We start from the raw sequence: 17,950 nt of genomic DNA, 5'->3' as shown, positions 1-17,950 counted from the left end.
CCTTGTCAGAATTGACTTCAGCATTGACGTGTGTTATCACAGCACAGATTTATCTCTAATTACTTATCCACAATCACAGGTGTGAGGCGCCTCTCAATGATTTCTTTACGGCTCAACCTGCCTGAGACTGTGTTTACAATTTTGTTAGGTTTTAACAGTTTCAGGATTTAAAGTTATTTTTGCATGAATTATCTAGAAATTATGTAATGGAATATTTCAATTCATAGTAGACAGGACCCTTTGTATTCACCTCTGCTGTAGAGAAATCTACCACAGTTTCAGAAATAATTTAGATTGTTAATGTTTTATACAGTAGCTGCCATGCACATGTATAACTCCCTTTCTAGTATCTTTTTTTTTGACAGTATTTGATTTAAAAAAAAAAAAAAAAAGCTGATGCGCCGGAAACATATGTCACTCACCTCTATCTGAGCACTACCACTGCAAGAAATTTGTGTCAACACTCTCTAATTGTAATTCAAGCAGATTTCTCGTACTTGTGTTTTCATCCTATATTGCATGTTACTAACATGTAAGTATGAACATGCTCCAACACTTGTGTTTTAAGTGGAGTGCCATGCACAATTTTGACCATTTCCCTTGCTGACCCTCAACCCAGAAGCTTGTATCTCCCACTTTTTTGTCACAGTGCCGAAGTCGAGCTGTTACATCCACTCTGTCCTCTTGTATCTTTGTCTTTGCCATGGGTGCAGTTTGGAGGCTGCAGTAACTCTGTGACTTGGCTTCATCATGGAATTTGACAGTGCTGCTGCTCTAGTTTTTTCCAGTCCAGATCTGTCCAAGTTAATAAAGGCACAACTGTCAGAAGAGCACGTTACTGGTCATTTGGGCAGCAACATTAATGTTCGATGTGAACTGAAAAATTTGAAGTTTTAAGGTTCATTGCCCTGAGTTTATGTGGAATGCCTCGGTGTCGTTTGTTACGCAATTTGAGTGAAAATTGAAGAAATGCTAAAACACTTCACAGAGCTTTGCACATCTCCAGATCATCATTGTGTCCCTTCCCCCCATTTTCCTCGTCCCTTTACACAACATCCGAGTGCTATGACCTGTGAGGAGTAAAACACTGGCATTAGACAAACACGCCACAGTTTACAGTTTCAGATAGATTTATACCTGACATTGAGAATATACCCTTGGAGAGTTAATCCCTAATGTCTTTTTGGTCGGTAAATAAACAGAAGAAGAAAAGTCAGACTAACAGAGTTGGCAGAAAAGCTCATTTGTGCTAATTATTTCACTCCCGCCCCTCCTTTGTTAAAAGCTTTCCAACCCCTCCAATCAATTGCCACTTTAGTGAGCAGGAAGGGATAAAGGAAGTGCGAGCCTCATTAGCCTGATTGGGCCAATGTGGAAGATGGAAAGAGATGGAGTGAACAAGGACGTTAAAGAGAAGAGGAGTCAGCTTGATCATTAGTATTTGGCCCATGAGAAGCTACTGATATCAAAAGAGATTTTACCTTCAAAGTCTTGGTGTGTTTTGGAGAGCTGTGAATCATTTGTACCAGGAATTGATCCTATGATGATGCACTAAATGTTGTCTGTGAAGGTTATTAGTCATTTAGGTCATGGTACTCATGAGCAACTCCAGTTGCTACAATGAGAATGAATGACAAATACAGTAAAATTGCCAAAATTAAACTGGGTTTACTTACTTTGCAGCCAACATAGAAACAAAAACAACAGCAAAGACAGTAACAACAACCCAAGGCAGCGACATATACCAGATTCATTCAAAAGAAAAATAAGGTGCATCTGACATGGGAGACTGGTTAAAATAATCTATTTAGGAGGCTTGTATTTTCCATCACATCTTCCCTGGGTGCCCGTGGAGATATCTCCTGGTTAACACAAGACCTGGGACCATTCTGCTTGGGTGGTTTTGTCCCCTTATTTACAATTAGTAATGAGTATTAAAGTTTGTTTTTTTAAACATTTTTTATACTTTTTATCTTGCATAAGCTTTTTCAAATCATACGTCAATGCTTAGATGTCCCCTGTAGTGAATAGAGCAACAATTAGTGCTAGTTTGCATCCGACTGCTGTCAGTGTGATTCTAACACACCGAACACACACACACACACACACACACACACACACACACACACACACAAGATGCTGCATGCCGTTTTCTGACTATTAGAAGTGTTGATAGATACATATTAAGTGAATCTCAACTTCAATAGACTTTCCACCATACGCTGAAGCTCTTGCAAGACTGAACAGAGCCACCTATAACCCTGTGTTCAGTCTTCTTCTTTTCCTTGTCTTTTCCTTTCGGCGTTTCCTTTCAGGGGTTGCCACAGTGAATCAACCTTTTCCATTTAACCTTATTCTCTGTATCCTCCTCTCTCACACCAACTAACCTCATATCCTCTCTCACTATATCCATAAATCTTTTAAGTCAATCTTTCCCTGAAATATTTTTGACATCATCTATGATATTTTATTCTATTTTTTTCCTCTAAGAAAGAGTGCTGTCCTTTAGCTTAACTTACTGTATGCAATATTAAAAGTACACTTTTAAGTCAGGGGTACATTGTTTAGCCATTTGAAAGCACCTATCAAATGTTGTTAGTTTTTAATCATGTGGGTGTCAGTGATCATTGTATACATAAGATGTCAGTTTAGTAATGCTTTAAAGACAAAACAATCAATCATACAAAACAGCATTAAAAGTCAATAGTGTCTAATGGTCTGACAAGCACTTAGTTTTAAACATACAGAGATAAATTGACTTAAAAAATGGGTAACTGACTGCGACACATTATGTAAGGCCTGTCCTCTGAGTTCTGAGAACCTGACGTTAATGTGCCCATTGTAAAGCAGCCAGCTGCTAAACTCCAGCTTTATGTTTTGCACTGTCTTACTTATTGTCCTGCTCAGTATGGTTAACTTTGTTTTGTACTTGTTGATTGATACAACAGAAAAAGCATACCGCTTGCCTTTTTTTTTTTTTTTTTCAAATATTACTGCTTGAGCCCGATTGATTATCAGTCTTGTATGAAGATCCTGGCTTAGTATCCAAAGTCGTTGTCTACTCAAGTTGATTGCTTTAGCAGTTCCAAAGATGAAGTAAGGCAACCTTCTCCAAAGAAAGGGCTTTTCAAAGAGAATATCAGCCTATGATGTTGTTATATTGATGATTTTTCACATGCAAAACTTTTGCTATATATATGAGGCACAATAGGACAATACACATATACTGTACATTATGTACTATATACTATATATATATTCTGCTTTACATAAGATGCAAAATTACCTTTTCATTGTTTCTAAGATAAGATAAGATTAACCTTATTGATCACCATTTGGGAAATTCCTTCCTCACAGCATCATAACAGTTATAATGTCAAAAAAAAGGAAAATTAATATGAATATACTATAAATGTAAAGCCAGAAGATAGCAAGACATCCATCTAAATAGACAGCAGATAAATACCAGACAAGAACAACAGGAACAACATCAGGGATGACAATGGGCAACATCAAGGAACAGTGAGGGTGAAAAATACACAACCAGAACTAAATAACAATATAACAAAAAGTGACAAAAATAAATAGGAATTATTAAAATAAATAAAAGTAGGCAGGATGTGTGCGAGCTGGGACAAAGAAGGATAAGAGAAACATGAGTTAGGATATAACGTGAACGGGCGAGGTATTGAATGGGGTAGGGTAGTGAGATTGTGGAATTGTGGAAGCAGCACAGGTGCACTCAGGCCCCTGCACATCAGTCACAGCGCGTCCTGCAGGGGTTGGGAAGGATTCTGGAGGATAGCTCCCGGTTTGTCCCACTGCCACCAATAAGATGGTCCAGGTTCAGTCCCACCACCGAGCGGGCTTTCCTCACTATCTTATTGAGCTTATTGACCTCACCAGTCCTGGCATCGCCCCACCACAGACCTACCACAGACTGGTAGAAGGTCTTGAGGAGCCCGCTACAGCTGCCAAACAACCTCAGTCTCCTCAGGAAGAACACCTTGCTCTGACCCTTCCTGTAGAGTGCATCAGTGTTGTGTGACTGAAGAATTACAGGGAATCTTTTTTTTCAATGCAATCATAACCCTGCTTCACGGAACCAGAATTACCATCCTCTTTACAGACTGTATTATAAAAATCTATCTACGTGTCTATTTGTCTTCCTGTCTCTCCGTCTATCTATCTATGAAACAGATACATATAAAATCTGAAGGCATATTTGCGGAAAATTACCCTTACTTTTGGGAGTGGTAGTTGAATAATTAAGTATAATGAAGCCTGATGATAGGCCTCCATTTCCTCTCATCTATGTAATCACTGCTTTGAATAAAATGCAATGACTGTACCATTGTTACCTCAAAATGGGCTTCAAACCAACCTAGTGTCCTCTCCGTCTCTCCACCACTAAGTGCAAGGGGTCCTCATTCACTCAAATCATATGTTGGTACGGCCATTTCATCACACATGCACATGCAGTGAGTAAAGACCTCACTGCATTATCAGAGCTTAGGAAATGACAGGACTATTTATAGTAGTTATTTATCCACTTATCATGTTACTGTTGTCCATAGGTAGAGCAGACACAGATTTGAAATCAGAGCATCAATTGAATTGGGGGACAGATTTGATCATTTTTCTTTTTTCGCTGGGCCGTTTCCCGACATTTTTTTTTTTTAGTAATTCATCAATGCCAATCGGATGTTTTGTTCAATCTATACTGCAATGCTATTTGAATCAGTGTCTGTTGTGCAGGTCACCCCATCCCACTGCATATACATTTATATTGATTATTTTTATGTTTGCCACTGGTGGTGTTGATCACTGGCCTGAGCTTAGATGAAACATATTTGTCTCACCAAGTCAGTTTGAATGACAGACAAAACTGTCTCGGCGATCAGCGCTAGATCTGATAACCAAAGAAAATATGTGTGAAAAGTTTTTGTTATGTATAATGCTGTCAGCCTTAATACATTTTTTGAGGTGGGTATTGTGTAGTTTTCCCAGCGGGTGGTAGGTTCCACTTACTCAAGAGCAGGCAAACTGGATTTCACTTGGCTGTCATACCAGGTTAAGTAGCTATCACTTAGCCCTGAACTGGGAGATTTGTTTAGTTATTAATTAATTTATTCTATTTTATTTAGCAGTATTTGTGTAGATTTATGTTTTCGATAATTATTTCCATAAGGATTTACATTAGGCCCCTTCACGTAGAATTTATCTAGGTAACCCATTTCTCCCCTTTTCCCTTGACATCTTGAGATATTTTGAAGGGGTTTAACAGCATCATTAGTCCTTTTCTGTTGGTGGTAGCGGCGGGAGGGTTAATGAGGACAATACGATGTCCAGTGAATTCCACCGATGCACTCAATTTGAAGCTGCTTTCTCAATGTAGGGGGGTCTTCATTTTGTAATGATGATGCAAAGCTAGTAGAGTGAGAATGAACATCTTTCAGCCCATTATACACTGTAAACTTTTACCGCACCAATTTTACCTGACTTGTATAATCCTAGCTGTTCGGTAGGTTTGATGACCTCTTTTATTTCTCATCTGTCCAACCCATTTTGATATATTCAAATATTAAAAACACAGATTTTTATTTATGGCCGAGGGCATTTGTCTTCAGAACACAAGCAAGGACATTTGTTTAAAATTTCGAATCAAGAATATTTATTCACTAATTTTTTATTCATATATTAGGTATACTTATTCGCACAATTAAAGTTAGATATGGGCTTATCAGATGTGTGTAAATAAACCCCCTATCAATTTGCTGGTAAATCTTTCTTGCATAACAAAATGTCAAGGACACTGTGATATAGTGAGATCCAAAGGACACCTCAATCACAGAACTGTCAGGCAATGAAAAAAATTTATTACGCCATTTGATTCTTCTGTCTTCTGCAAGATCAGCATCATGTGATGGGTATGTGTTGTGCACATCCACAAATGATCCTTTATTTGTGTACATTTGTGTTTGATGGGTTGTAAACTAAATGAAGTGCAACAGGATTTTGAAAAGATTTTAAGTATGGATATTATTTTGAACCGTGAATATGTATTTTCAATACGAATACAAAAAAGGTGCGACACAGTGGTAAGCGCTTCAGCCTCACAGAAAGAGGGTCCCTGGCTTGTTCTACCTTTCAATGAGGAGTTTATATGTTCTTCTCGTATTTGTGTGGGTTTTCCTCTGGGTCCTCTGGTTTCCTCTTGTGGTCAAAAACATGCAGAAGTTAGTCAGAATAAATTTGAAAAATTGTTTGGATGTGTGAATGACAGAATGAATGTTTGTTTGTCTCTATATGTGGCCTTGTGATTGACTGGGGACCATCCAGAGTGTACCGTGCCTCTCGCCCAATGAATGCATCCCCGCGACCCTATGTGCAGGATAAGCAGTAGAAAGATCAATCTGTATTTTTATTATGGATACAATAAACAAAGGTTTCCCGGTTTAATTCCCTCGTTGCTAGTTTTCAGAGTCAGCAAGTCCTTTTGAAAAAAGCAAAAACAACTATATAACAGTCACTCTCTTAGCTTCCCGATTTCCAAGATTAGGCACTCGAGTGTTCACTAAATATGTCAAAATGGGTATAAAACTTTTCTGAATACTGCTTATCCTGCACAGATGGTTACAAGGGAGCTGAGCCAATCCAGGCTGACAGTGAGAGAGAGGCGGGGTCCCCCCTGCACCCCTTGCCAGCCCATCACGGGGCCACACGCACTCTTATACTCTGTAATGATCAGGTTTTTTTGTTTCTTTCTTCAAAAGGATCATTATTGCTTAGAATTGGCATTCCTGTCTAACTCCTTTCAATAGGAATGTTGTTTTTTCAAAAATTTAATTACATTTAATTCAATTAAAAAAAAAAACAATCTGTGTATTGAGATGTTCTTTTATACACGCTTTGTTTTATCATCCACGTAATTTGAGAGAGAGAGAGAGAGCAGGAGAGGGTAGTTCTATGTTAAAATGTAAAATAACCAAAACAACAAATGCACCTAAAATTTTGACTACTTTAGTTTTCATCACAAATGTAATTACCAAACTGAGGGATTTAAATGAAGCAATTTTCTGTCTGTGCATCTAAATTGCTTTTTGAATAGTTAACATTTGGAATTGTTGTTTTCAATGGGTGAGGAGCCAAAGACCATTCTCTTAACCGAGGATCCGCCTCTGAGGAAAACACCTGTGTGGCATCATGTGGTCATTTCACCATTAACAGTTGCTTTTGACTATTTACACATTACACTTTACACATCAACATTAATGAGGCAGTTGTAAATGAAAGATGAAAGATGAAAGATGCATTTGCCATTTTAATTCCGCATGTCTATGATTATTTTATTCTGAATTAAAGTCAAATGAATTTTGTTTGAATTTTTCATACGAGCAAAATACCTTTTACCGTTAAATGGTTTTGGTTGGTCAGTGACCGTCCGACATTCATGCTTGCTTGCACTTTGACTTTGAGTAATCAGTGAGCCACTATCCATTGATGAAAATGCCATTTGTTTTTTAATTTATAAAGCCTTGTTGAGCCAGAGTATCTTCAGTTTTCCAATTGTCCTATCTAACATGAGGTTTGGGTTTGTGTGGTGCGAACAGTACATTTAGGCTTTGTGATGCGAAACTGCGATGTGTCAGCAGCTTCATTTCAGTGCCCATGATCCCTCTGCCCATTCAGGTTAACAGCAAAGAACAGTGGTTTATCATGCTATGAACATGATAAGCCACATGAGCAAAGTTGTTTTTGTTTTTTTTGTAATATTGAAAGGTGAATAGAACGGAGTAGACGAACTGCAGAGGTGTTAACAGCTTTAATGATGCTGTCTGGAGAAACAAACTTCTTGGTGACAGCTCTGCATCCACTTTAATGAGCACACTTCTTTTAGACTTTCTGTCAAATACGTATTCAGTTTTGTAACTGCTTCCTCCGATATTAACTTCCACTGGGGAATATGTCAGTATAGAAGCCAAATACACTGAATATGGTTTTAAATTACACACACGCACACACACACACACACACACATACACAAAAACACGCGCTATTCCCCCCAAAACCCAAACTGAACATCCATGGAACAATGGAATAAGATGTCTGTTTAATCACAATATTTTTTAAGGATCCATTGTTTGCTCATGCTTGCAGTGGATTTATTCTGTAAATAAGAATAATAAGAATAAGAACAACTTTATTTATCCTGGAGGAAATTGTTGTGCCAGAGTTTCAAGTAAAACAATAATAAATAATAGTAGGAAATTGTATTTGTTAATTAAGTTGTAGAGCAGGTACTAATATGATTCTATTTCTTTACGCTTGTAATGTGTCAGGATTCAATATTTTTACCAACTACTAAAATTAATGGACTTGATGGAAAATTGTGGTATAAGCTACAACATGAGAATATTTGTGATCAGTGATTTTCTGTGTATATTATGCAATCGTAAAATACATATCAAGGATTAGAAGAGACCTTCTCTCTAAGTGCCATTTTTGGTTCTTATTTTGAACGTCTTTTTAATTTCTTATTTTTCAAACGCGCAGCTTTGAGTTTCCCCTCTCCTCTTTGAATGCAACATCCAACAGTATTCTGTGTGCTGCATCTGTGATATGATCACAATCCACTCTTGGGGCATTTTCAACCGCGTCATGAATGATTTAACGGGCTCCTGGAATTCATTTTTGGTTTTTGGCAGTGACATGTGTGCCGTTACTGAAGAGAGGACGAGCGCCAGTTCTCATGAGAAATCACAAGACACTGTATGCACGAGGACTGCGGCCTCTACTGCGGTCCTCGCTGGAGCCCTGGAGAAATGGGCAGAGCTGACCATGAGTGAAGGCTTTAGAGCTTTGGAAGAACACATCCAGTGGGAGTCCAAATCTTATCTGAAGTTTCGGTTCCTCCCACACTTTGTTCATGTAGGAAAGAGATGAAAGCAAACGCCTGCTAATTTTTCCTGTGAAGAAGACTGGAATTCATCAATAATTTACTTTATGCACATTTTGATAAGATAATGAGAACAGAGACAAGGTTGTAAATGGTTTGAATTAGTTCTAATTTCAGGTGCACGTTTCATTAACAGCTACTGCATATTATGTTTTAAAAAGAGACACACAAAAATGCAACACAATCGCATTATTTGTACAACGTAGAAACCCATGATTAAAATAATGACTGCCGCACTATAGAAGGTCAAATCATTTATCCTTTTGAACAGAATGTATTTGGAGTTCAGTGTTGCAAGTGCACTATTGTTCTTTTGAAGATTTTTTTTCCTTTCTTTTCTCACTAGATGCATCTTAAAAAGGCACCAAAGTGTGTCTCTTCTTGATAGACAGTCTGATTTATAGAGTTTGTGTCTATAATCCCCCTGAGGCTGTCTTAGATTATTCCTTGCCATGTTTATTCGTCTGTCCTCGCAACCTACTGCTACCGAGGAACCAAAACCACAGGTTTATGTTTGTTTGATGACTTCATAGTTGTGAGGTAGTTCCCAGGTTCTTTGCAGTGAAGAAAAAAAGAAAAGTCATTTGGGAACAGAAGTCTGTCGCTGAAGCGGAGAACCATGTGCATAGGTAATTATTTTGCCCACATTCCTGCAAAGACATTCAAAGGGAATCTGCTTTTTTTAGCCTGTCTCAGATTAGCCACTAACGATTTGTGTTTTGATGCTTTTTCAGTCAGAACTATCTGCAGAGCGATAGTTCAACTTTTACCAGCACTTGCTTTGTAAAAATGATCTATTGATTTGATGTGGGCAAATGCGTGTGCTGACTTTTTTTCTTTCTTTTCTTTTTTTTTTATTTTCATATGAGCTCTGTCAGAGCTGTCATGTTGCAAATCGCACAAGGTTTCGTCTTGTAGCAAGGTAATAAGTTACATTCTTGTAAAAATGACTGAGCAAGGAAAGCAATTGAAACTGCATTCCGTCTTTTAATGTCTGGGCATGCTATGTTTCTGTGCTCTAGGATTAGGTGCATTTGGTCTCTGCAAGAATTATGTGCCTCTAAAGGAAAAGGTAAATTTTCATTTATACATTCATTAGTGTGCGATTATATTTCTCTCCTCCAACTTTTACGAGCTATAAAATGTCAATTACTGGCTTTCATTTGCTTAAAATTACTTGAATTTACAAACCTAACTTTGAGACAGATATTTCGATGATAACGTCTAGATTTTTACCGCAACCTTGGCCAGGAGTGCTATTATGTTGGTTGGTTGGTTAGAAAATATTGAATTGAATTGAATTAAATTAAATTAAATTAAATGAATAGTTTGTTGATTATTAATAATACAATGATTAGAAATAAATTAAATAAATTAACATATTAAAATTAAATTCAAAATAAAATTTAAGTTAAATAAAAATAAATAAAAATAAAAATAAATCAAAGATGAAATTAATCATACATTTTGAAAAAAAAGTGATACAAGTTTTTCGTAGTATTGCCTCAATAGCAGAATAAGCAGATATTGTCCTCTGTTGTTTAGAAAGACATGATTTCAGAACTTGTGTCACCTAATGTCAGTCAGGACATTTAGATGTTGGCCACTGACTAAGGGTGTAATCCTAATAGCAGTGGTCTTCACCACTCTGTGAATCAATACAATCAGTTTTGTGGTTACTTATTCGCACTGACTCAAAAGGAAAATCACTGATCATAGTATTGTGCTAATATGCACTTCTGATGTAAGGGGCTTAAATGTGAGACACCATCAAAGCACTTTTTTTTGATTTGTACAAGGATGACCCACTTTTAGTTACTACATGGAAGCCTATCCCAATGCTTCTCTCTGATCCTATTTGTTGCAATGAAAGAATCAATGCCAGAATCAGCAGATTACTACTCAGGTATTATTGTGTAGTCTAATGTCTCTTCGAATAAATCAGCAAGAGAAAGTGACACAAGATAATGGACAGCAACAATGAAAGGCTTCCATAATAATTGCTGAGAACTCAGGGCAGTCTTACTAGGACACCGTATACAGCAGCACATTTACAGTGAGCATATGCACACCCACATGCATACGCAAGTATAGTGAGAAAGATATGCAGATTGAGATGGGCTCAACAGTTCCAGGATTTCTCTCACGTTTTTAAGGTAAAACTTAGGCATGTGAACTATAATTAGTTCATGATTGATGATGAGCTCATGATTTATATCATACAGACAATTTGTATGTGAATTATTTATCTATCTAAATCATCTCAGTATTATTATGTTAAATTGTTTATTTTGAACTTTGCGTTCAATGTTGTCTAAATACGATAAATAGTAGTTGAAGTAAACAAAGCTTCGGGTTAAGGTGGTAAACAGTCAGGCACCTGCATCTGCAATGGGCTATTTTTTGTATGCACAAGCTACACTTTTAAAGTTGTCAGTGCATTCAAGGTTAGTGAAAGCTATCGAAGATAACTAGTAGTTCGGACAATTCACAACATCCTATTTTGGAGCAGCTGGTTATGCACCACCTAACATTACATGACATTTGTGTGTACTTACCAATAACCAAGTATGCATTTTATACAATATTTGGGTATTTTTTGACAATTTTGAAATGTCCCTTCACAGCATCTAATATGTCTTTAGGTGCAAAAACAACCTTTCAGTTACTTGTCTTTCTGCAGACAACTATCAGTGACAATTTGGAGTCCTTTAGTTACACAAATATGTTGAGTGCGTCAACTAAAATGCTTTAAATGGATTTATGATGCGACATATGAAGGTCAATGACTTGTGGTCTAAATTACCTGCTTGTCAGCTGCCTGTCTAAAGCAGAAGCACCATCAAAGAAGAGCGTCAGTGTTTGAGTGTCATACAGGTGTCCTCAGTGAGTCTCTGTTGCAAAAGGGACTTGACCTTTTCTTGATCTTATTTTCATACCGCATCATGACTGCAGTCGCTTTTTGGCAAAGCATATCACTATTTAATTTTGATTGCTCAAATTACATCTTTATGGAATTGTTCTTGAGCCTGTTTGTTAGTTTTGAGTATATGTGAGTATTTATGACATAAAAATATCTGAATTGGCATCTTTTTTCTGACCGCAATTGCAATGATTTGGTTGTAGTTCATACCTGTGATTGCTTTAAATAGCATTTACACAACTGATATGCAGATTTTAGCATCAATAGTTGGGTAAGCATCAAGTGAATGATTGTTGGGGAAGAAATTCTGTCTTTTGATGTATAAAAATGAATTAGGTAATTGTGCCTTTTTCCCGCTCTCTCTCTCTCTCTCTCTCTCTCTCTCACACACACACACACACACACACACACACACACACACGTACACTTCTGTCAGACACTCCCTCAACAACACGCATCACAAGCAGTTACTCTAAGATGGACACTTATACACTCCTCTGTCCATTATATTGATCCATGCTTACCCAAGCATTAGCACTCACTCGGTATGTCATTATCCAAATACAGCAGCATAGAGCATAAACACTTCTGTTCACACTGTTTGCTTGTCTTGGTGACACATACAACCACAAATTGAATTCAAACATAGAAGTTCTGTTTATCAACCGTGTATGATTTAACAAGGTCTACTGTGTCTCAACATAAATCATTTTAACAATATGGTTTTCCCATCGATTCACATTTTTAGGTATCTCAGTTCATTGTTTGCAAACTCGAGCCACTGGATCACCGTCATACAGTTTAAATGCAAAGATAACTCATAGAACTCCTTTTCCCTTTAGAAGTCTTTATTCATCCTTGTAAAAAAAAAAGACAACAGGCCATGAAACGGAATAACATTTTGCACCCATTTGTATGTTTATACATAAGAGTTTTTAAGTTTTTCATTATATCGGAGGGCGAGAAGGACTAGAACTTCTACATAGAATGAAAAAGGAACTGCAGAGTTTTTAAAAGAAAAAAAAAAAACCCACAGACATTAAAAACTTGAAACCTACACGAGAGCTTTGCCGATGTTACTGATGTGCCATAATGTAGGTTGCAAATGTGCCAAGAAAGCTGCTTAATGTAGTAATGGCTTTCCTCTAACAGGCTTTTTCTACAACATCTACTCTTTTATTTCTCTGCTTTTTATTTTTCAAACTTTCCAATTCAATTTTTTTTATTTCAATCCTTTGCTGTCAGTGCCATACAGATGTGTGTTCCTTTGACGTTGCTCTTAGTGGGGTCACTGCGAGGGACAGAGAGGGTCGAAAATCGGGTACATCATTCTGCCATTTTATTTGGAGTTACACAGTGTAGAGGTCTGATGATGATTCCTGCTAACTAAACTGCATCTTTTCTACACTGAGGCATTTGAAAGTTAAGATCGAATGTGGTATATCTCACTGAATTTCACACATGAACTTAAATAGGTAAAGTACAAAAAAATATATTTTTTAAATATTTTAGATTGCAACTTTGCAATGAGTGGGCAGAATTACTATATATTCTGTACTATATTCTATACATTTTCTGTTTAATGAATGGAAGCCATTCTTTTGAAACTTCTTGTTTCATTGGGCTATTGTGGACTATAATAGCAGGGTTGATTTACAACATATGTAAATCAGTCCAGGTTATTACCAATGTGATGAAATATGTAATTGGTCAGGTATTTAACGTGCCTGACAATTAAACTATAATTTTTGTCAAGCAGTTTGGATGGTGTAGTATGTCGATTGATGTATATGATATATCAATCTCCCATTATATAAGCACATACAACAATAGAGCAAATAATTTCTACCCTTTTTTATTGTTAGATGAATGTTGAAACAGAATGCTTTGTTGTTGTTGCTTAAAAGCTGACAGGTATTGTTGTTATGAGCATGTTTTAGCAGACTGAAGAAGCTCCCTCCAAAAGGACAACGTGTTAAAATGATTTCTAATTAGATTGATTTAACCTAGAAGATAATGGGGGTTCTCATTGTACAATTATAACATATATAATTAAATTCCTTTCATTTCAGTTGCGACTGTAATTTAGCAGGGAAACAGCCCATAATAGATTTGGGGTATATGCAGTACTCTTGGTTATTCTGTCAGTCTTCTAAATATCTGAGAGAGAGATTTTGAAAGGGTCTAATTCTCAAGTAGCACACCCTGGAGTTTGTCATATTCTTTTTAAGACTTTGACCTCCCTTGTATTAGACTGGTAACACTTTCAGAATGTGAAATGTAATATGAGGATGAAATCATATTTCAATTAAATTACATAAGCTACACAGTATAAAATATTCTGTTGAAAAACAACATTTGATGATCACAGGCACCTTAAAACATTACAAACAAGAATGTTGTTGTGTATTTGAATTGGTTGATTGCTGTGAGGTGAAATTTGGAATAAAACTTGGGCCATTATTTGTTTTTGGGATGTCACATTATTCCAGCTGCCAGCCCCCCACTCATCTATACACCTCGCACATCCCTCCATACTTTTAACTGTATTTTAAACCGCCTGAAGCTACAATACCACTGACATTTTTTTTCCTTACATCTACCATTTTCTCTCTTTCACTTTTCTGACTTAACATCACCACTCGCCTTTTACTGTTTGCATTCCCAAAACATCCATCCATCCATCCATCCATCCATCCATCCATCCATCCATCCATCCATCCATCCATCCATCCATCCATCCATCCATCCATTCAGTTCTCCATCGCTCTCTGCTTATTAGTCTCCCCACACGGCAATTTATGTCTCCATCTCTGTCAGAACTGTTATCACTGTTGTCAGCTCCTTTGGCGAGAACAAAGTCGTCCTCTGCTCACAGCACCACAAAAGACATGAGAGAAATAGAAAGGAAAGAGCCAATTCCAAAAAAAGAGTAGAGAAGGAGGAACAATTAAAAGGGGTGAAGTAAACAGGAGAGGAGGGGGCCCAAGGAACACATTATTTCATGTCAGCCATGATGCTTTGTCATCTGTGCATTACAACAACCATTGATTTCTCCATTTGTTATCCCTTTATATATACAGCATGAAGCTTACAGTTGTCAGAAGATATGACAGCTATCTCTATACACATCCAGTGCCTTTTCCTTGTATTATAAATATATCTTCTTCTAAATCAACTAAGCTGAGTATATCAACCTCAAATAAGTTACTGTGTATCATTATGAGCTGAGAAGAACAATAATCTTGAAGGACACAGAGATATCCAAAAGAGTAAACATAACCATTTATAACTATAAGTAGTATTGAAAGAAGGGTCTACTGTTTTAGGAAGTACAGTAGTAAAGTATATTAGGACTGTAACTTCTGTCACTCAACATCAATGTCCAGTCAACATAGCCTGAAATAGTTTCTCCTACTTAGCAAATCAATCAGAATTGAACCAGTAGAGGCACAAAGGGTACTTTGGAAACCAAGGACAAAATGGCCACCGGCCATGGGGTTGTCATCATGGAAATTGGTGCCAGGCATTCATGGCTCAAGGAACGGGCCCCTGTGTCATCACGTGTAGGCGTAATCTATGTCTGGGATGCCGCCCTCTCTGTAGCCACGATTGGTACCATAAGTGACGTGATGGTGGCTGGTTTGGCTGAGGATTGTGCCATTGAGGCTTCCTGCTCCATGGCCACTTCGGTAGGTCCCATTCGCTTGGGTCGAAGAGGAGGAAGAGGGGAAAATAGTGTGGATGTAGGTGACATCCTCCAGTTTAGGTTGTAGGGGCTGATGGGCCATAGCCGTCATCTGAAACCCTGCAGGAGGGGCTCTAATCTCCAAGATGGAATTGTCTTTCTTGGTGCCTGACTCCACATAGTCATCGTAATGTTTTCCTCCACGCCCTCTGCTGTATGAATTTGAGTCGCCCGACATATAGCCTGTTCTTTGTCCATACCAGCAAAAGATCCCAAAGATAAGCAGGAGGCTTACCAATGCTGTCGCACCCCCAATGATGCCGGCCAGTGGGAGGGCTGTTAGTTCTGAGTTATGTCCTTCCTTGTCTGACCCATCCCCTCGAGAACTTACCAAAGCCTCTCCAGTCTCTATCTGTGCACAGGCTGGGGATGAGTCTTTGTTGTCCGTACCTATGCTGCCAACTCGAGATGACCCAATGCTGGAGCCTCCAAACGAGGCTTCCTGGTGTAGTGGCAACAGACAGATGAGGTAATGTGAGCGTGGTGAGAGCTGTGTAAGGAGGTACTGGCTCCTTTCTCCAGGTACAAGAGTCTCTGTTATGGAACCGAGAGATGCACTGCTACCCAACCTCAGCCAAGATAAGCGGAAGGAGGGTGGTGGTTGTGGACACAGCCAGCTGACCAATACACTGTCAGATGATAGAGGTTTTACAGTAAGTTCTAGGGCATCTCTAGACAACTGATCCTCTTCACCTGGTGGCAGTGATATGACCAGTCCTGGTTTGGCTCGCAGAGTGAAGAGGGAACCTTGTGTGGGCACCAACAAAGTATTAGGGGTAGTGTTTCCATGGGGAGCTGATGCCACTGCTTGCCCCACTCCAGCACCGTCTTCACCCCCTATATCTTTGTCTGCTGGGTATACACCGACTCCAGTACTCGGGCCGACAGGTGGCCCTTCACACTGGTCCATCAGGGAGGTAAGTTCTCGAAGGGACTGACCCCTCACAGACTCAGGCCCCTGACAGATTAGACCCCTGACTGTCACCGCTGACCCTCGGGTATGCAGCCAAGCATGTAGCCAGCGGAGATTGCAGCCACAGTGCCATGGGTTACCGCGCAGCAACAGCAGCTCCAGGCTGTTTGTGTCCTTAAGAAGTCCACGGGGGAGACTAGTTAGATTGTTCCCTGACAGGTCAAGTCGCTGCAGTCGTTGCATACCATCCAGGGCCCCTCTTGGTATGTGGGTCATTCCATTATCTTGCAAATGGAGTCTTACAAGATGAGCTGATGGAAGGTTGACAGGTGTAGACTGCAAGGCATTCCTAACCAGTGACAGCTCAGTCAAGTTGGAAAGACGGGAAAACGTGTCATCTGCTATACGTGTGTTGGCCAGCAAATTTCCATCCAGGACCAAGCGTCGCAAGGAGGAGAGCCCCCTGAAGGCGTGTGTTGGGATGGTGCTAATTCTGTTGTCGTCTAATCGTAACTCTTCCAAAGATGCTGGCAACCCTGCAGGGATGCTTGACAGATGGTTCCGAGAAAGAAACAGAAGTCGAAGCCGGGGAGTCCCAGAAAAAGCTCGTTCTTGGATACTAACTGTGGAAATGGAGTTATCATCCAGGTGTAAGCGCTCTAGTAAAGGTAACTTGGCCAGAGCTGATCGCGGTAACGTTCGTATATTATTATCCTGCAGGTGAAGCTCTCGTAACGAAGGTGGCAGATGTATAGGAAATTCATCCAGTTGATTGGCGTACAGGTAAATCACTCGTATGGAAGTACTGCGTTCAAGTGAGGGTGGCAGTCCAGCATTACTCAGCCGGTTACTCTGCAAGTAGAGTATGGCTGCCGTTAATGGTAGAGGAGGAATCAGACTGAGGCCACGGTCATTGCAGTAGACGAACCCCTCATCACAGCGGCACACTGAGGGACAAACAATCCCTTCATCTCCCTCACCAGTCTCCATGGCAATTGCTGCCGCTGCAAGTTCCAACATTTCAGCCAATAAGGTGAGGCACAGGAGGAGCAGAAAGAGCCAATCACGGAGCTCAGCAAGACTCTCTGCTGCCATGATGGTACCCAGGTCCTGATTTGAAGAGAGAAAATGGAGACATTTATCAAAACTCTGTAAAAAGTAGCAAAAAAACTTACCCTAAAACCAAAGGATACATTGAAAATCAAAACATTATTGTAGACAATAAGACAGACAGCCGATATACATATTGTGTAGGTCGAACCATCTAACTAACTCCTTTGTCTGTGATAGTTTGAAAGATTTCTGTATTAACCACCGACTGTTAAATGGTGTTCTTTATTCTTGTGTAGAAAATCTTGGAACGGCTTTGTGAAACATACTTTCGAGAGACTGCACATTATTAAATGG

General features: G+C 38.9%; 2 protein-coding genes across 5 annotated transcripts in view; one reads left to right on the top strand and one right to left on the bottom strand.

The window, feature by feature from the left end:
• macrod1 (mono-ADP ribosylhydrolase 1) overlaps nucleotides 1–17,950 on the top strand; it is a 131,445-nt gene that overhangs the window by 18,662 nt on the left and 94,833 nt on the right. The gene's annotated exons all lie outside the window — the stretch shown is intronic.
• The window catches only part of flrt1b (fibronectin leucine rich transmembrane protein 1b), a 32,468-nt gene continuing 27,588 nt past the window's right edge, over nucleotides 13,071–17,950 (bottom strand). For both annotated transcript variants that reach the window (XM_086158181.1, XM_086158183.1), the window contains exon 3: nucleotides 13,071–17,653. In XM_086158181.1, the coding sequence (XP_086014307.1) occupies nucleotides 15,443–17,638 (2,196 nt within the window). In that variant the 5' untranslated portion in view covers nucleotides 17,639–17,653 and the 3' untranslated portion in view covers nucleotides 13,071–15,442. The remainder of the gene's footprint in view (nucleotides 17,654–17,950) is intronic.

This window comes from Fistularia commersonii, chromosome 13 (genome assembly GCF_037954325.1).
Source record: "Fistularia commersonii isolate RoL2024-O1a breed Wild chromosome 13, RoL_Fcom_v1.0, whole genome shotgun sequence".
Classification (NCBI taxonomy): Eukaryota; Metazoa; Chordata; class Actinopteri; order Syngnathiformes; family Fistulariidae; genus Fistularia; species Fistularia commersonii.
This window is presented reverse-complemented; position numbering and strand designations above follow the sequence as displayed.